We start from the raw sequence: 13,526 nt of genomic DNA, 5'->3' as shown, positions 1-13,526 counted from the left end.
AATAAAAATGAGGGAGTTTACTAGTTTGAACTTGCTTATCAACTCCCCAAAATTAGAATTTTGTGGAGCAAAAGACACAGTTTTTAGAATTTTTTATTTCGCAGATGAACTAAAATTTTCCAATTTTTCATAATAAAAATTTGTAACTCCGGGAGTTTTCACGCTGTGTCAATAAAATTTGGGACGTTCACTAGTTTGGACTTGCTTATCAACTCCCCCAAATTAGAATTTTGTAGAGCAAAAGATATAGTTTTTAGAATTTTTTATGTCGCAGATGAATTAAAAATTTCCAATTTTTCAAAATAAAAATTTGGAACTCTGGAAGATTCTACGCTGTCACGTTAAAATTCAGACAGTTTACTAGTTTGGACTTGCTTATTAACTCCCTTAAATTAGAATGTTGCAGAGCAAAAAACACAGTTTTTAGAATTTGTTTCATTTTGCAAATAAACTAAAAATTTACAATTTTTCAAAATAAAAATTTGTAACACTGGGAGTTTCCACGCTGTGACAATAAAAATGTGGGAGTTTACTAGTTTGGCCTTGCTTATCAACTCCCCTATATTAGAATGTTGTAGAGCAAAAGACACAGTTATTAGAGTTTTTTATTTCGCAGATAAGCTAAAATTTTCCATTTTTTTATAATTGGTGTAACTCTAATTTTAACGGCTGTAATCTGAAGATTTTGAGAGTTATTGCTTATAATTCATAATATAACCAGTCAAGTAAAATTCATAATAAATAAACATCCCGGGTCTTGGAAATTGGTAATCTTTAAATGCTCTTACACGTTTAATTGTTCTAAAGTTGCGAAACTTTTTTACTTTTTGAGAGTTACATGTGTTTAAATTTTTTTAATTTGAGAGATTATTTAAGCAGCAGAAATAATTTCATTGCATTTAGTTGTAACTCTTATTTTAAGAGCTGTAATCTGAAGATTTTGAGAGTTATTGCTTATGAACTGGTTAGTCAATAAGTAAAATTTCATAATGCAACATCATAAACAATGAGTTTTACCAAATTTAAGAGTTAACGTATCTTGGAGTTATTCCTCGTCAAAAACGATTAAAATTTCAAAACTATCCACTTTGAAGTGTCAAATGATTCTAAACTTCATGATTTTAAGAGTTATTCTTGCTGTTGAAGTTATCTCTTGCTCTCTGAGTTTAAGTGTTACAATCTTGAAATTGGGAGAGCTCATTAACTGCGCGAAACTGAACAGACTTCCGCTATTCCCTCAGCTTCCGCCGTCGTCATCCCACAAAAATGTATGACACTTAAAAGCAATTCCTCGGACAACGAAAAACATTGCAAAACGGATCAGTGACGACACCACAATAATATAATCTGTGATAAACTCCCAAGATAAGCCATTAATTAAGGCACTTTTGTTTGTCTCTCATTCGCTGTGTCAACTTCGTACTGAAACTTCCTACAAAATGTCAGAAGTGAGTTTAAACCTTCAGGTCGTTTCCAAAACGGACTTTTTAATCGGCATCTGTGTCGTCGGTGCCGCTTGCGGCGTTCTCCTGGTCATAGTCATCGGTCTGATCATCTGGAACTGGCAACTCTCCAAGAAAATCAAAAAACTGGACCCTTTCGTCAACTTTAGATTGCAGTAAGTAGTCGAAAGTGCTATCATAAACACACTTCATTTTTGTTTAGGAGACCGAGGATGTATCAGGAGCAGACTCAAGCTCCGATTCCGGAGCCCCCCAAAAATCCTTACGACAATCCTGCTTTTTTCCGGGCCAATCAACATGAAGAGAAGCGGGATTTGAATCCGATCGCACAAAGGACTTCCGCCAGTATGGACAATGGGAATTTTATTTTTGGGAATCCCAATCGGGAAACGTGAGGACAAAAAAAAATTGGTGTTTTTTTTTGTAATTTAGTCTGGATTTTAGGAACTCATTTCGGGGACGGGATTATTTGGATCAAGATAGCAGGTTTTACTAAATTGCTGACGTTTTATCTCATAGGTTTAGGTCACAATCAGAATATTTATTGGTTTTGTAATAATTTTAAGTAATGATAAATATGTGTTTCGATATTTCCGGTGTTTTTCTATACAATAAGTGCTCCTTTGGAGTACGTGTGGGATTTTTTAAGTTTTAAGTATTATCAGAAAGATAACAATAGAGTTAATCACAATTAAGCAAAAGATGAGTAATTGTTATCTCTTGCGATGTCTTTTTAATTGATGTTTTTATTGAGGAAATTGGGATTATGCTCAATCCTCAAAAATGGAGTTTTTATTAAATGGAATAAAACAATAAAAATACCAACTGTTTCTTATCATTTTAACTTTCTTATCAAACTAAAATAGTTTTACTCAACTTGTTGTTACGACAATAAATAAATTATTGTAGTTTCAATATTATATAGTTGAGTTTTTTTTCATGTTGCTAATACTACTAAAATTATGGCGAAATTGCAGTTATTTCTATGAATCTTGTTTTAAGGGCTATAAAATTCTAGTCTTTATATGGTTATTAAATTACATACAGAATGTTTTCAAGTATGTAGATATCGAAAATTTTAAATGCAATGAGACAATTTTTCATTAAAAGCAAAACTTTAATGATGTTATAACCTCTGGCGCTAAGAGTTTTTGGGAGTTACAAGTTTTGATTTTATGGCCAAAGATCTGAAAGTTGAAAATTATACAAACCGTCCAAACTAAATGTGAGTAAACACGCACATAGAAAAGGATAGTCGAAATAGGAAATTCGAAGTCTCATAATAAAGTTGCACTTGCAGGTTTTCGCAGACAACAAGAAAGAACTCTTAAGATGATTAGTTTTGATTGCGCGTTTTATAATTTATAATTTAAAGGTGCCATTAGCAAAGGTTTGAAAACGTGTAAATGAAAAATTATACTGTTGTGCTCCTCATAACACGACGCCACTGCCACTACTTAACGCGGCGAACAGCTGATTTGCGAGGCTGCGTATTGTAAAATTTGTTGGTGCGCATCCGTTTGTTTATTCACATTTACTGCATTTACTTTGGATGGACAATACATGCCCAATAGAACAAATTTCGAAAAAAAAATTCATAATCTTCTAACTCTCGTTTTAAGAGTTTTTAGGAGTTACCTTTGTGATTTTATTACCCCGCATTTAAAAATTGATAATTACAAACACAATAGAACAAATTTCAGAGAAAATCTAAATATTCATATTATTTAACACACAGTTTTTGAGAGTTGCCCTTTGAAATTTTTTTCCAACTATCTAGACATTAAAAATTATAGATGCAACGAAACAATTTTTGAATAAAAAGTGAACTATTATGATATTATAACTCAGGCTTTAAGAGTTTTTTGGGAGTTACTAGTTCTGATTTTATGACCAAAGATCTGGAAATTAAAAATTATACATGCAATGAAACGAACTTCGAGGAAAAATATTTTATAATTAGATAACACTCAGTTTAGGAGTTTTTAGGAGTTACCACCTGATATTTTGTTACCGTGCATGTAAAAGCTAAAACTTGTACAAGAAAAAAGACAAACTTCGGAAAAAATCCGAATTTTGTTGTTGTTTTAACTCTATTTTTAAGAGTTTTTGGGAGCTTTCCTTATGATTTAATTACCACGCATCTGGAAATCAATAATTATGTACGCAAATGGATAATTTTCCAACAAAAACAACATTTTCATAATGTTTTAACTCTCGTTTTAAGAGTTTTTGGGAGTTAGCCCTTGAGATTTTATTACAACGCATCCACTAATTCATAATTAAAAAGCCTAATTTTCCGACAAATTCTTTATAATCTTATATTATAAATGTAGTTTTAAGAGTTTTTGGGAGTTACAAGTTGTAATTCTTATTACCAAGTATTTTAGAAGATAAAAATTACACATACAAAGCGATAAATTCATGAGAAAATCAAACATTTCTACACTCTATTTTTTTTACCTGTTTTACCTTTTTTACCTGTTTATCTTTTCAAGTTTAATTTCATAACAACACTTCAGCCTTAAGAGCTGCAAGTTTCAAAATTTAATTTTTTAAAATTGAAAATTGTTTTCGTTAATAAACAAAATTTCTATACACTGAGAAAAATATATTTTAATAATAAAACTGTTTCACTAAAAGCAAAAATTTGGAACATTTAAAACCCCTAAAAATTGGAGAGTTGAAATTTCAAGATTTTATTTTTCACTGAACTTCAAGTGGACGAAATTTGAGAAGTGCATTTGAAAAAGAATAAATTGTAGAGAATTCAAATCATTAGGCAACTTACAAACCAAGTTTGTTTGATTGGTTGCGTACGTAACAACCACCTATTAAAAATAGAAAAATAAAAAAAAAAGAACTTTTCAGGGTCTTCATTGAAGATCAAGAGTTATTTCGACCCACCAGTAGCCAAAAAATTGTAAATAAAAATCGATTGATGGTCCAAAACTAAATCGATGTAACCAAATCGACTTCGATGAAACTGCCAATTTTCGACGAAGCACGTGTCACTTTCGCACGTGTGCCACCACCACTTTCCCTCCGTTATCTTACGAAACAGTTATAATAATCTAATCATAAAGTGATGACACCTGGCAACTCAAAATCTCCTGTTTTATGCAAGTGTCACTTTCACCCTAACCTATAACTGTCACTTTTTGTCACTGGCCCTAAACTCGTGATTGCACTTTCGAATTTCTCCCATCAGAGGCCCTCAAGATCCCACAGATGTCGTTTCTCTGTCGTATCGCAAGAACTAGTGCCCCCACACTCGCCCGAGCCATCTCCATGGGGGCCCCAGCGATGAAAAAGAAAGAGTGAGTTGTTACCAACTCGTGTTACCAATTGTTTACTTCTGTTTTTAAAGGATCAACGTGACGTTCCTGCGTCATGACGGCACTCGCATTGAAACCAAAGGAAAAATCGGAGACTCATTCCTGAACGTGGTTGTCGACAATGATATTAAATTGGAGGGTTATGGTGCTTGTGAAGGAACTCTGACGTGCTCCACTTGCCATCTTATTTTGAAACAATCGGATTTTGATAGTCTCCCAAATGAGCCAGAAGGAGAAGAAATTGACATGTTGGAGTTGGCTAAAGGTGTCACTGACACGTCAAGATTAGGGTGTCAAGTGTATTTAACTGAAGAGATGGATGGGATTGTTGTTAAGGTGCCGGAAGTTATAGATATACGACTGGAGAGTGGGAATAAACAGTCTGAGAGTCAATGATTGGGGTAGTTTAAGACTAGGGGTTGGCAGCACTATATTTTAAGATTAACGTGATATTTTTATAGTCAGAATTTTGTAACTTTGGTTTAACTCCGCCTACCTTTTGGGCCAATTGAATTTTAGCCTGAAAGTCTGATTCACTCTGCAAAATTTTGATAGTTCGTTGATATTTGCTAAAAGTCGGGGTAGAAATGTCCACACATTAGAAGATGAAACACCATCAAAATCGACGAAACTTTCACGATTAATTGAATTCTGGCAAAACCGCAAATCTTCTTGACATGTGTGGCACTTGAGCCGTCAAATTTTCGGTTATGTTGAGTAAAGGAGGCTAGCCATTTCTTGATTCGACAAATTCAAATCGTCATTTGTTCATGTGGGCGGGGTAAAACCAAAGTTATAAAATTCCGACTATAGAATAATTATTTAGCAGCTTTATTTTTATATTGGAGCAAAAAAGACAGTGAGGGTGTCCATCTTGATTTGATATTCAGAATCCAGATACATATTTATTGTTATTTCATTATTTAGATTGGAGATAAATAATTCAATGTGTATATTATTAAAATTTATGTTTTTTATGCGCTGGATTTTCATTTAACATTCGTTTTTGTTAAAGATTAATCTTGTAGTTTTAGAGTGTTTATCATGTTTTTGCGTCGAATTTTGTTGGAGTCATCGTGCGTTGAACTATTTTTCAACTATCATTTGGAGTTAATCTTAATTATGCAATCTAAATTTTTAATCTAATCAATTAATTCCCCTAAGGTCTGAGAAGTGGATACAGTGGATACCACAGAAACAACGCAAAATTTGCGAACCAAATTAGAAGAGAAACAATTAAGAAAATTTTTTAATAACCTTAAATTCTTCCTGCTCCCTGCTCCAAACCATCGAAACACTTCCAAGAACATCTTGAAACACTTTGAAACACACATTTGTCCACAAAACACAAAAAATCCGAAGGCCTCAGTTGGCTTCACACCTGAAAAATCAAAAATTACAACAGTGCAGCCAACTTCGCCTCTGTAAAGTTCCCAATAGAAAAAAATAGGTTACTTCGCCCCGGATTGCCGAAAATCGTGCACAAACCTTTCGAAACCACAAAAAAGTGTTCACAATTCATTGGAAATCTAAAATAGGCACATTGAATCACGACATTTCCAAAAATCGTCCGTTCAAACAATACAGCCAACCTTAGAGTGACAAGTCCCCAACCACAAACAAATTTAATTTTTTAGAAAACTTGCGCTGAACTTTACAAATCAGCTTTAAAAGCCGTCTTTGGTTTATAAATCCATCATTTACAAGCGTATTTTCGTGGAAAATAGAACAATTTGTAAAAGTGAGCGAGCGATCACCCCTGTCTGGCGCACAATGGACCGGTCGGCAGGGCATTCGAATTTCGCTAAAATTCGACGACTAACCTTAAATTCGGTGATGTCCTTTATTCAGAGCCTTCCCAGACCTTTAAGGAACAGTTTGAGACACAAATAATTGGGCGCACTTAATTGGAAACACTTATTTTAGGTAATTTAACGCAGCACTTTTGGATCTAGACGCCAAGAAAAGTCACGACTGCAGCGCTCTGGTTCAGTCAGTTGCCGCGGCGGGGAAAAACCGCTTTTTGAAAATTACTCCAAAAACAATCTGAAAATTTATTTTGATCCATATTTTGAGGTATAAATATGATATTTAACACTTCATAACTCCGAAACCAAGACAGATTGAATGATGCGGTTTATACTATCGTTTTTCGAAGTTAGCTGCTTTTCGGTCTCTAATTCAGGCACGGTCGTTATTTCGCTTATTTATAAAGCAATCATAAAGTATTTGTGCTCATTTTACGCAGAATTTTACGTAGAATCGAAAAAAGTAAAATTTGTTAAAATCGGTCTAAAAATAAATGAGTTATGAGCGATCAAAGTTTCGGATATTAAATTTTGGGTTGGAAAATTTTCAAAGTTCGATATCTCCAAAACTACAAAAAATTTTTGAAACTGTTTTTACCAGCGTTTTTCTGAGGTCATTTCACTTTGGAAAACGCCCTTAAAAGTTGAAAATTCGATGGTCAATTTTTTGGGCAAAAAATTTTTACGACTCAATTGATGAAAAATTTTTAATTTTTTGTTTTTTGATTGTTGCTCGTAAACTACTTGTCCTATCGACCTGAGATTTGACCAATTGATAGATCTCGAGCTCCTCTTTCGATCGATATATAACTCAATAGTATTAAATACGGTTTTTACCAGGAAATAGTGTCTTGAAAATGACCCTAAAAACACCCTCTGAAAATCTATTTCGGTCGATATCTCGTTTATTTGTTAAGAAAATTTGAGCTATATGGGTTCATGTGACGGAGAATTTCGCGCTGAATCCAAAACTACCATCATTTTTCTTGTCCGTCAACAAATAACTGAGTTAGAGGCGTTTAAAATTTCGGGTGGTCGCCAGAGGGCCAAAATCTTGGAAGTTCGAAAACGATTTTTCTCGAAATCTCCGGAATTAAGCCAAACATGAAGAAACTCTTTTCGTTTTCGTTTTTCTCGCGATTTTTTAGATTAGAAATCGATCTTACATAGTTTTAAGTTTTAATTTTTTCAATGTAGAAGTTGACAGCCTTTTTTTGAACTACATTGAATCTACTGATTTCAGACTGCGAATTTAGATAATTTAGTCATAAAATTTAAAAAATTCAGTTACATTAAATAACATTTTGAACTTTTCTTTTAAAAGTGAAATTAGTTTTTTTCTCCAATGTCGCAGCGCCTGCGCCCAATGACAGATCTAACCTCAAAGTCACCTAACCTAAATTTTCAGTTTTTTTCACCTTTTAGAACAATCTGTGATACAAAATGCTGACAACACGTTATAAGTTCTTTCTGAACGTTGTCTATAAATCAGGTCCGTATCAAGATATGGAAATATAATCTCATTTTTCCTTCCATAACCTCTTTCCAGACGTCTTCCGAACATATTGCCAAAAAGCAACAAAAGGCAAATACAGCTTCACTAAAAAACCAGCTGCTAAAACGTACGGACAGCCCACGCACTACACCCACCCCCAACTAATCCAAAAGGACGAGATAACCCCCTTGATAAAAAAATCAGAATTCCAGGACCGGCGCCAGAAACTAATGCAACAAGTGGCGACCTACGTCCAGGAACGGAATCCTGACGTAAAAAAGCACCTGGTGCGTCCCTGTGTTGTTAATATGAGATAACGTCTCGCTTTTTATAGATAATAGTCCCCTCTGCCACAAAACAGTACATGTCTGATAAAATCCCGTATTTCTTTCGTCAAAATACAGAGTTTCTCTATTTGACAGGATGTCAGGAACCCGATAGTTGTTTAGTTTTGGTAGCGACAGACACTCCGGGGCAACACTGCGCAATTTTGTTCGTCCGCCAGAAAGACGATCACTCTGAATTGTGGGATGGCCCCAGGACGGGGCCCGAGGATTCCCCTAATTTGTTTGGGGTGGATCAAAGTCTGCCCATTGAGGAACTCGAGAACTATTTACAGTCGTACTTGAAGGCAAACAAAACCTTCACTCTTTGGTAAAGTCGAGCGGGCGCCCCCACGATCTTGACTCGTTGATTTTTAGGTACGATTTTATGAACCCCGTCCAAATGGAGGTGCATAGAGTCATGTGCGACTACCTCAATTACATCAATAAGAAGATGTGGGAATCCCCCAAGAGCTTTATCCACAGACAGAGGATCATTAAGAGTCCGGCGGAGATTGCGCTGATGCAAAAGTCCTGCGATGTTGGCTCTGAGGCCATCATTAAGACCATAGAAATGTCATATCCTGGTATTGCCTCCCTGGAGTTTGTCTCACTTTTATTATTTGTTTCCTGATAGGGATCAATGAGAGTCAGATCTTTGCCAAAGTCGATTACGAGTGTCGGATGATGGGGGCTGAATATTTAGCGTACCCCCCTGTCGTCGCCGGGGGCAGTAGGGCCAACATCATTCATTATATCAACAATAATCAGATTGTTCAAGATGGTGACATGGTTCTCATGGACGCTGGTGAGTCCGAACGTTGGCTACGCCACTGAAAAAGTTTCCCACAATGTTTTTTCCAGGATGCGAACTTCACGGCTATTCCAGCGACATCACACGAACTTGGCCGATCAACGGAAAATTCTCAACCCCGCAAAAAGAAGCCTACGAGGTAGTCCTAGACGTCCAATCTAAACTGATAAAACTCCTAGAAACCTTCCCGAGTTTAGACAGCCTCTTTGATTCAATGTGCCTCTTATTGGGTAAAGGTCTCCAAGAAATTGGGTTAATCCCAAGGTCATTAGCAAGTCAGGCTTTAACCAAAGTACGTTTCACACTTTTTTAATTAATTTTTTAACGTTGGCAACATTGTAGGCTGCATATCAGTTCTGTCCACACCACGTGTCTCATTATCTAGGAATGGACGTGCATGATACGCCACTGGTGAATAGGAATATCAATGTACGCCCTGGAATGGTCGTCACTGTTGAGCCAGGTAAAAAAAACAGTGCTACCAACAGATTTCTAGTGTGTTTTTACAGGGATTTATACGAATCAGAAGCAGCAGCAGATCCCGAAGGAATTCCAGGGACTGGGAATCAGGATAGAAGACGACGTTTTGATAACAGAGACCGGACCAGTGGTCCTCACGAGAAATTGTCCCAAGCAAGTGTCAGATATTGAGAGTATAGCTAGTCGTAGAGAGTCATGATATTTATTTTTTGCAAAAGAGTGTTGCTAAGTGTGTATATAATGTGTACTAAACAATTTAAGTGGAAATATTTTGCAAATACAAACACGATAATTACATAAAAAATTTGGATTTGAATTTCCCGCCGCGGCAACCGAACGAACCACGGCGCTGCAGTCGTGACTTTTCTTGGCGTCTAGATCCAAAAGCGGTGTGTTAATTTTCCCAAAAAGAGTGTTTCAGATGAAGTTTGGCCAATTATTTGAGTTTCAAACTGTTCTTTAAGGATCTTGGAAGGTTTCTGGGCAGTGGGAATCGCCAAATTTAAGGTTAGTGTGCGATTTTTAGCCAAATTCGAAATCAGAGGCGACGAGTCCATTATGAGCCAGACTGGGGGTGGGCATTTCTTACAAATTACCTATTCCGTTTTTATTTATTTCCACCAAACTATCTGTGTAAATAAACCATTTAATGATTAAAGGCGCTTTTTCAAACAGTTTTTGGTAGTTTTCCACAAGTTTTATAGCTAATTTTATTTTTTTTAGTTGGGGACTTTTCGTGACGAAGTTGGCTACACTGGTTTAGTGGGTGATTTCTTGGGTGATTTGATGGTGTCGTGATTCAGAGTGGCTGTTTGAAATTCCCGATAAAACTGTCTCTGGTGAATTGTGGACAATTATTTGTGTCCCAAACTGTTCCCTAAAGATCTCTAATTAGTAGAGCTTCCCGGATTTAAGGTTAGTGCATGATTTAGATAGAAATTTAGGTCTATGTTCATGTAACTTTGAGACCGGAAGCGGCACCATTTTTTGTTTCTTGTATTCTTACGTTAAAACCAGAGAAAAATACTAAATATTGAAGCTGATATGCGCTTCTTTTCAAATTCCCAATAAAAACGGCGAATTTTAAAAATAAAACACCTTTATGTAAAAAACGTATATATTGATAAAAAATCTTTTCAAGCTCAAACTATCGTATAAACTACCTACAAAACCAATCTGGAATTTTTGTATCACCCGTGTATAAGCACATTTGAGATTTCCTCGTTTAACGCCATCTCGCGGCGATGTGAGAAGCTACCAATCTAAATCTTTGTGGGGTTCCCCTCCTGGATACTCCCCTGTAAGACACGCAGTGCAGTGACCAACTTTGTGAGTACTCTTCGTTTTAATATCAGATCGCACGGCCTTGACCAATCCTTCAACGCTCAGATATTTCAAACTGTTGGCACCTGAAATTACAATAAGTATTGCGCACAATGTTTTTTCCAATAGTCTTACCAACGTGCTGCGCGAGTTGATCAGGATCGAGTTTATTCGCGATAAGTTCTTCGCGAGTGGGAATGTTGATACCCATATAGCACGGATATAGAAGAGGGGGGCTAGCTACCCGGATGTGGACTTCGTGGGCTCCGGCGTCGCGTAGTAACTTAATGATGGGGCCAATGGTGTTACCACGGACGATGGAGTCGTCTATTAAGATGACTCTTTTGCCTTTGACGCTGCCGGAGAGAGCGCCTAGAAACGATTTCGATGAGACTCATGGGTTTTGGGGGTGGAATTCAAACTCACCGAACTTCTTCGCGATGCTCAACTGGCGCAATCGGTTGCTCGGTTGGATGAAGGACCTCCCCACGTACCTATTCTTGCAGAGAACTTCAGAGAAGGAGATCCCGCTCTGTCTGGAGAAGCCATGGGCTGCTGCGGTCCCCGACTCCGGCACTGAACTCACAATGTCGGCTTCTACAGGGTGTTCGATGGCCAGTTGGCGCCCACACTGCATCCTCACCGCGTAGACCATCTGTCCCTCGAAAATACTATCAGCGCGGGCGAAGTACACATACTCGAAGATGCAGAAAGCTTGGATTTTGTCTTCAGGACGCTCTACTATGTCGATTGTCCGAATCCCATGACGCGTCATTTCGATGATCTCCCCTGGGAAGACCTCACGGACGTACTGGGCGCCAATGGACAAGAACCCGCAGGATTCGGAGGAGACCACCCAACCTTCAGCTTCGCGGCTGTCATCGCAGTCGCCATCCAGAGCTAAAGAAACGAGGGAGTAGGGAGGAAATGCGCGCGTGTCGCAACTTACGTTCGTTCTGAGGGAGAATCTTGCCCAGGCACAGGGGGCGGTTACCATAAGGGTCCCGAACAGCATAAATCTTGTTTTTGAGCATGATAACCAGAGAGTAACTCAAGGGGGCGAGCTGCATCAAATGTTTGATGCGAGCGGGCCAGTCAGGGCCGCTCAACTCGTCACCTTCTGGGGGGTTGAGACACAGAGCTTGAGTTATGAGCTCGCTGTCGGAGTGGGTGGACAAACCAACCCCGCGCCCCAGCACCATTTTCCTCAAACTGTCACAATTGACGAGCTCCCCGTTGTGCGCCACCGCCAGAGCCCCATGTTGCGTGTGCACGACAAACGGTTGACAGTTGACTTCTTCAGATGCTGCGCTGGTGGAGTATCTTGTATGACCAATCCCGATGCTGCCTTTCAGGGCTTTGATCGCCTGGTCGTTGAAGATGTTGCTGATCATCCCCATGCCTTTGACGATGTTGAAGTATTTGGAGCATTTTCCTTCGCTGGTTACGATACCCGCAGATTCTTGGCCTCTGAAAGTTAAAGTTAAGTTAAGTTAAGAAAAAGGAGCGTCTCAAGGAGGTAATACCTGTGTTGGAGGGCAACGAGCCCCCAGCAGATGATCTGGGAGATTTCCAGTGTCGTTGGCCATTCGCCGCAACCGATGGCGCCGAAGACTCCGCACTCGTGGGTTAATCCAGAGGAGACAACCCCCCGATTTTTCCTTTTTTCCAGGGCGAAGTTGTCCATGTCGCACGTTGCGTCATCACAGGAGTGGCCGCTTAGCTTGGACATTTTCTGGAGAAAGTGGATATTACTTAATGACTTCAAAGCGATTAAGTCGTCATCAAAAAAAAATTATTCGGTGGCTGTGAAAAAAAAAAAGCAACACCAGCTTAAGCGTCCGTGATCTATTGTTTTTTCAGTGTTACCTAAACAACCAAAAAGGGCTACCAACGTGGACGCACAACGTAACTGGATTTAATTGGTTAAAGTGTTACACACATATTTACAAAAAAACAATTGACCCCCCTCGATAACCTTAAGGTCCGTTATGAAACGGCTTATCGCATTTCATCACCTACAATATCATCTGCGTACATCTCCCGAGAATTTTACGCAATTATCCCATTATCATGTTTACGATTTTTGGCGCACAAACAACCGATGACGTCAATCAAACGTGACAAATGAAAAAACCCCAAATTTCAGGTGTGAAGGCACCTTAACGTGTTTTGGACACCCCTGCCACACGTCCCAGTCAATCTAATCTAGTTCTATTATCACTATTTGTACTCACAATTTAACACTTCTTCGTCTTCGTCGAATTAAACAATAAACCAATTGAAAGTGTATCGACGTTCTTTTATTAAACCACGTGGTACTGCTCCCCACTCTGCCCATCGTACCACCGCGTGAGTTCTTGCAAAATAAGCAAAATTTCGGTGAAAACAGATAAAAGTGATGAAATTCTGTTTATTTATTCAATTTCGCTAATTGCATTTGAACCTTTCCGGTGACATCACGAGGATTTTTCCCAAAAGT

At 38.0% G+C, this 13,526-nt stretch overlaps 4 protein-coding genes across 5 annotated transcripts; 3 read left to right on the top strand and 1 right to left on the bottom strand.

The window, feature by feature from the left end:
• Window positions 1-1,375: 1,375 nt before the first annotated feature.
• Window positions 1,376-2,180, top strand: LOC148176039 (uncharacterized). The gene is made up of 3 exons (XM_088034572.1): window positions 1,376-1,618; window positions 1,666-1,854; window positions 1,908-2,180. Exons 1-3 carry the CDS (start codon window positions 1,440-1,442, stop codon window positions 1,957-1,959), a joined length of 420 nt encoding a protein of 139 aa, XP_087890698.1. The 5' UTR covers window positions 1,376-1,439; the 3' UTR covers window positions 1,960-2,180.
• A 2,251-nt stretch (window positions 2,181-4,431) lies between these two features.
• On the top strand, window positions 4,432-5,778 carry Fdx2 (Adrenodoxin-like protein 2, mitochondrial Ferredoxin 2). The gene is made up of 2 exons (XM_088034045.1): window positions 4,432-4,783; window positions 4,834-5,778. Exons 1-2 carry the CDS (start codon window positions 4,695-4,697, stop codon window positions 5,195-5,197), a joined length of 453 nt encoding a protein of 150 aa, XP_087890171.1. The 5' UTR covers window positions 4,432-4,694; the 3' UTR covers window positions 5,198-5,778.
• Window positions 5,779-7,958: 2,180 nt separating this feature from the next.
• On the top strand, window positions 7,959-10,025 carry LOC148176037 (xaa-Pro aminopeptidase 3). Its single transcript, XM_088034009.1, has 8 exons — window positions 7,959-8,101; window positions 8,159-8,391; window positions 8,439-8,758; window positions 8,806-9,014; window positions 9,065-9,235; window positions 9,292-9,533; window positions 9,584-9,704; window positions 9,751-10,025. The coding sequence occupies exons 1-8, from the start codon at window positions 8,053-8,055 to the stop codon at window positions 9,918-9,920; spliced, it is 1,515 nt and encodes a 504-aa protein (XP_087890135.1). The 5' UTR covers window positions 7,959-8,052; the 3' UTR covers window positions 9,921-10,025.
• Window positions 10,026-10,820: 795 nt separating this feature from the next.
• Window positions 10,821-13,369, bottom strand: LOC148176036 (amidophosphoribosyltransferase-like). 2 transcript variants are annotated; one of them, XM_088033626.1, is made up of 6 exons: window positions 13,282-13,369; window positions 12,571-12,779; window positions 11,994-12,514; window positions 11,471-11,944; window positions 11,180-11,416; window positions 10,821-11,130 (listed from the first exon to the last, which is right to left on the bottom strand). In XM_088033626.1, exons 2-6 carry the CDS (start codon window positions 12,774-12,776, stop codon window positions 10,976-10,978), a joined length of 1,593 nt encoding a protein of 530 aa, XP_087889752.1. In that variant the 5' UTR covers window positions 12,777-12,779; window positions 13,282-13,369; the 3' UTR covers window positions 10,821-10,975. The 2 variants fall into 2 exon arrangements, with proteins under 2 accessions (XP_087889752.1, XP_087889753.1); XM_088033627.1 differs by lacking the exon at window positions 13,282-13,369 and adding an exon at window positions 12,914-13,192.
• Between the last annotated feature and the right edge of the window lie 157 nt (window positions 13,370-13,526).

The sequence above is a fragment of the Gnatocerus cornutus genome, chromosome 4, assembly GCF_029298725.1.
Source record: "Gnatocerus cornutus isolate USDA-ARS CGAHR chromosome 4, icGnaCorn1.1, whole genome shotgun sequence".
Taxonomy (NCBI): Eukaryota; Metazoa; Arthropoda; class Insecta; order Coleoptera; family Tenebrionidae; genus Gnatocerus; species Gnatocerus cornutus.
Note: the sequence above shows the minus strand (reverse complement) of the source record. Positions and strands in the feature narration are given on the sequence as shown.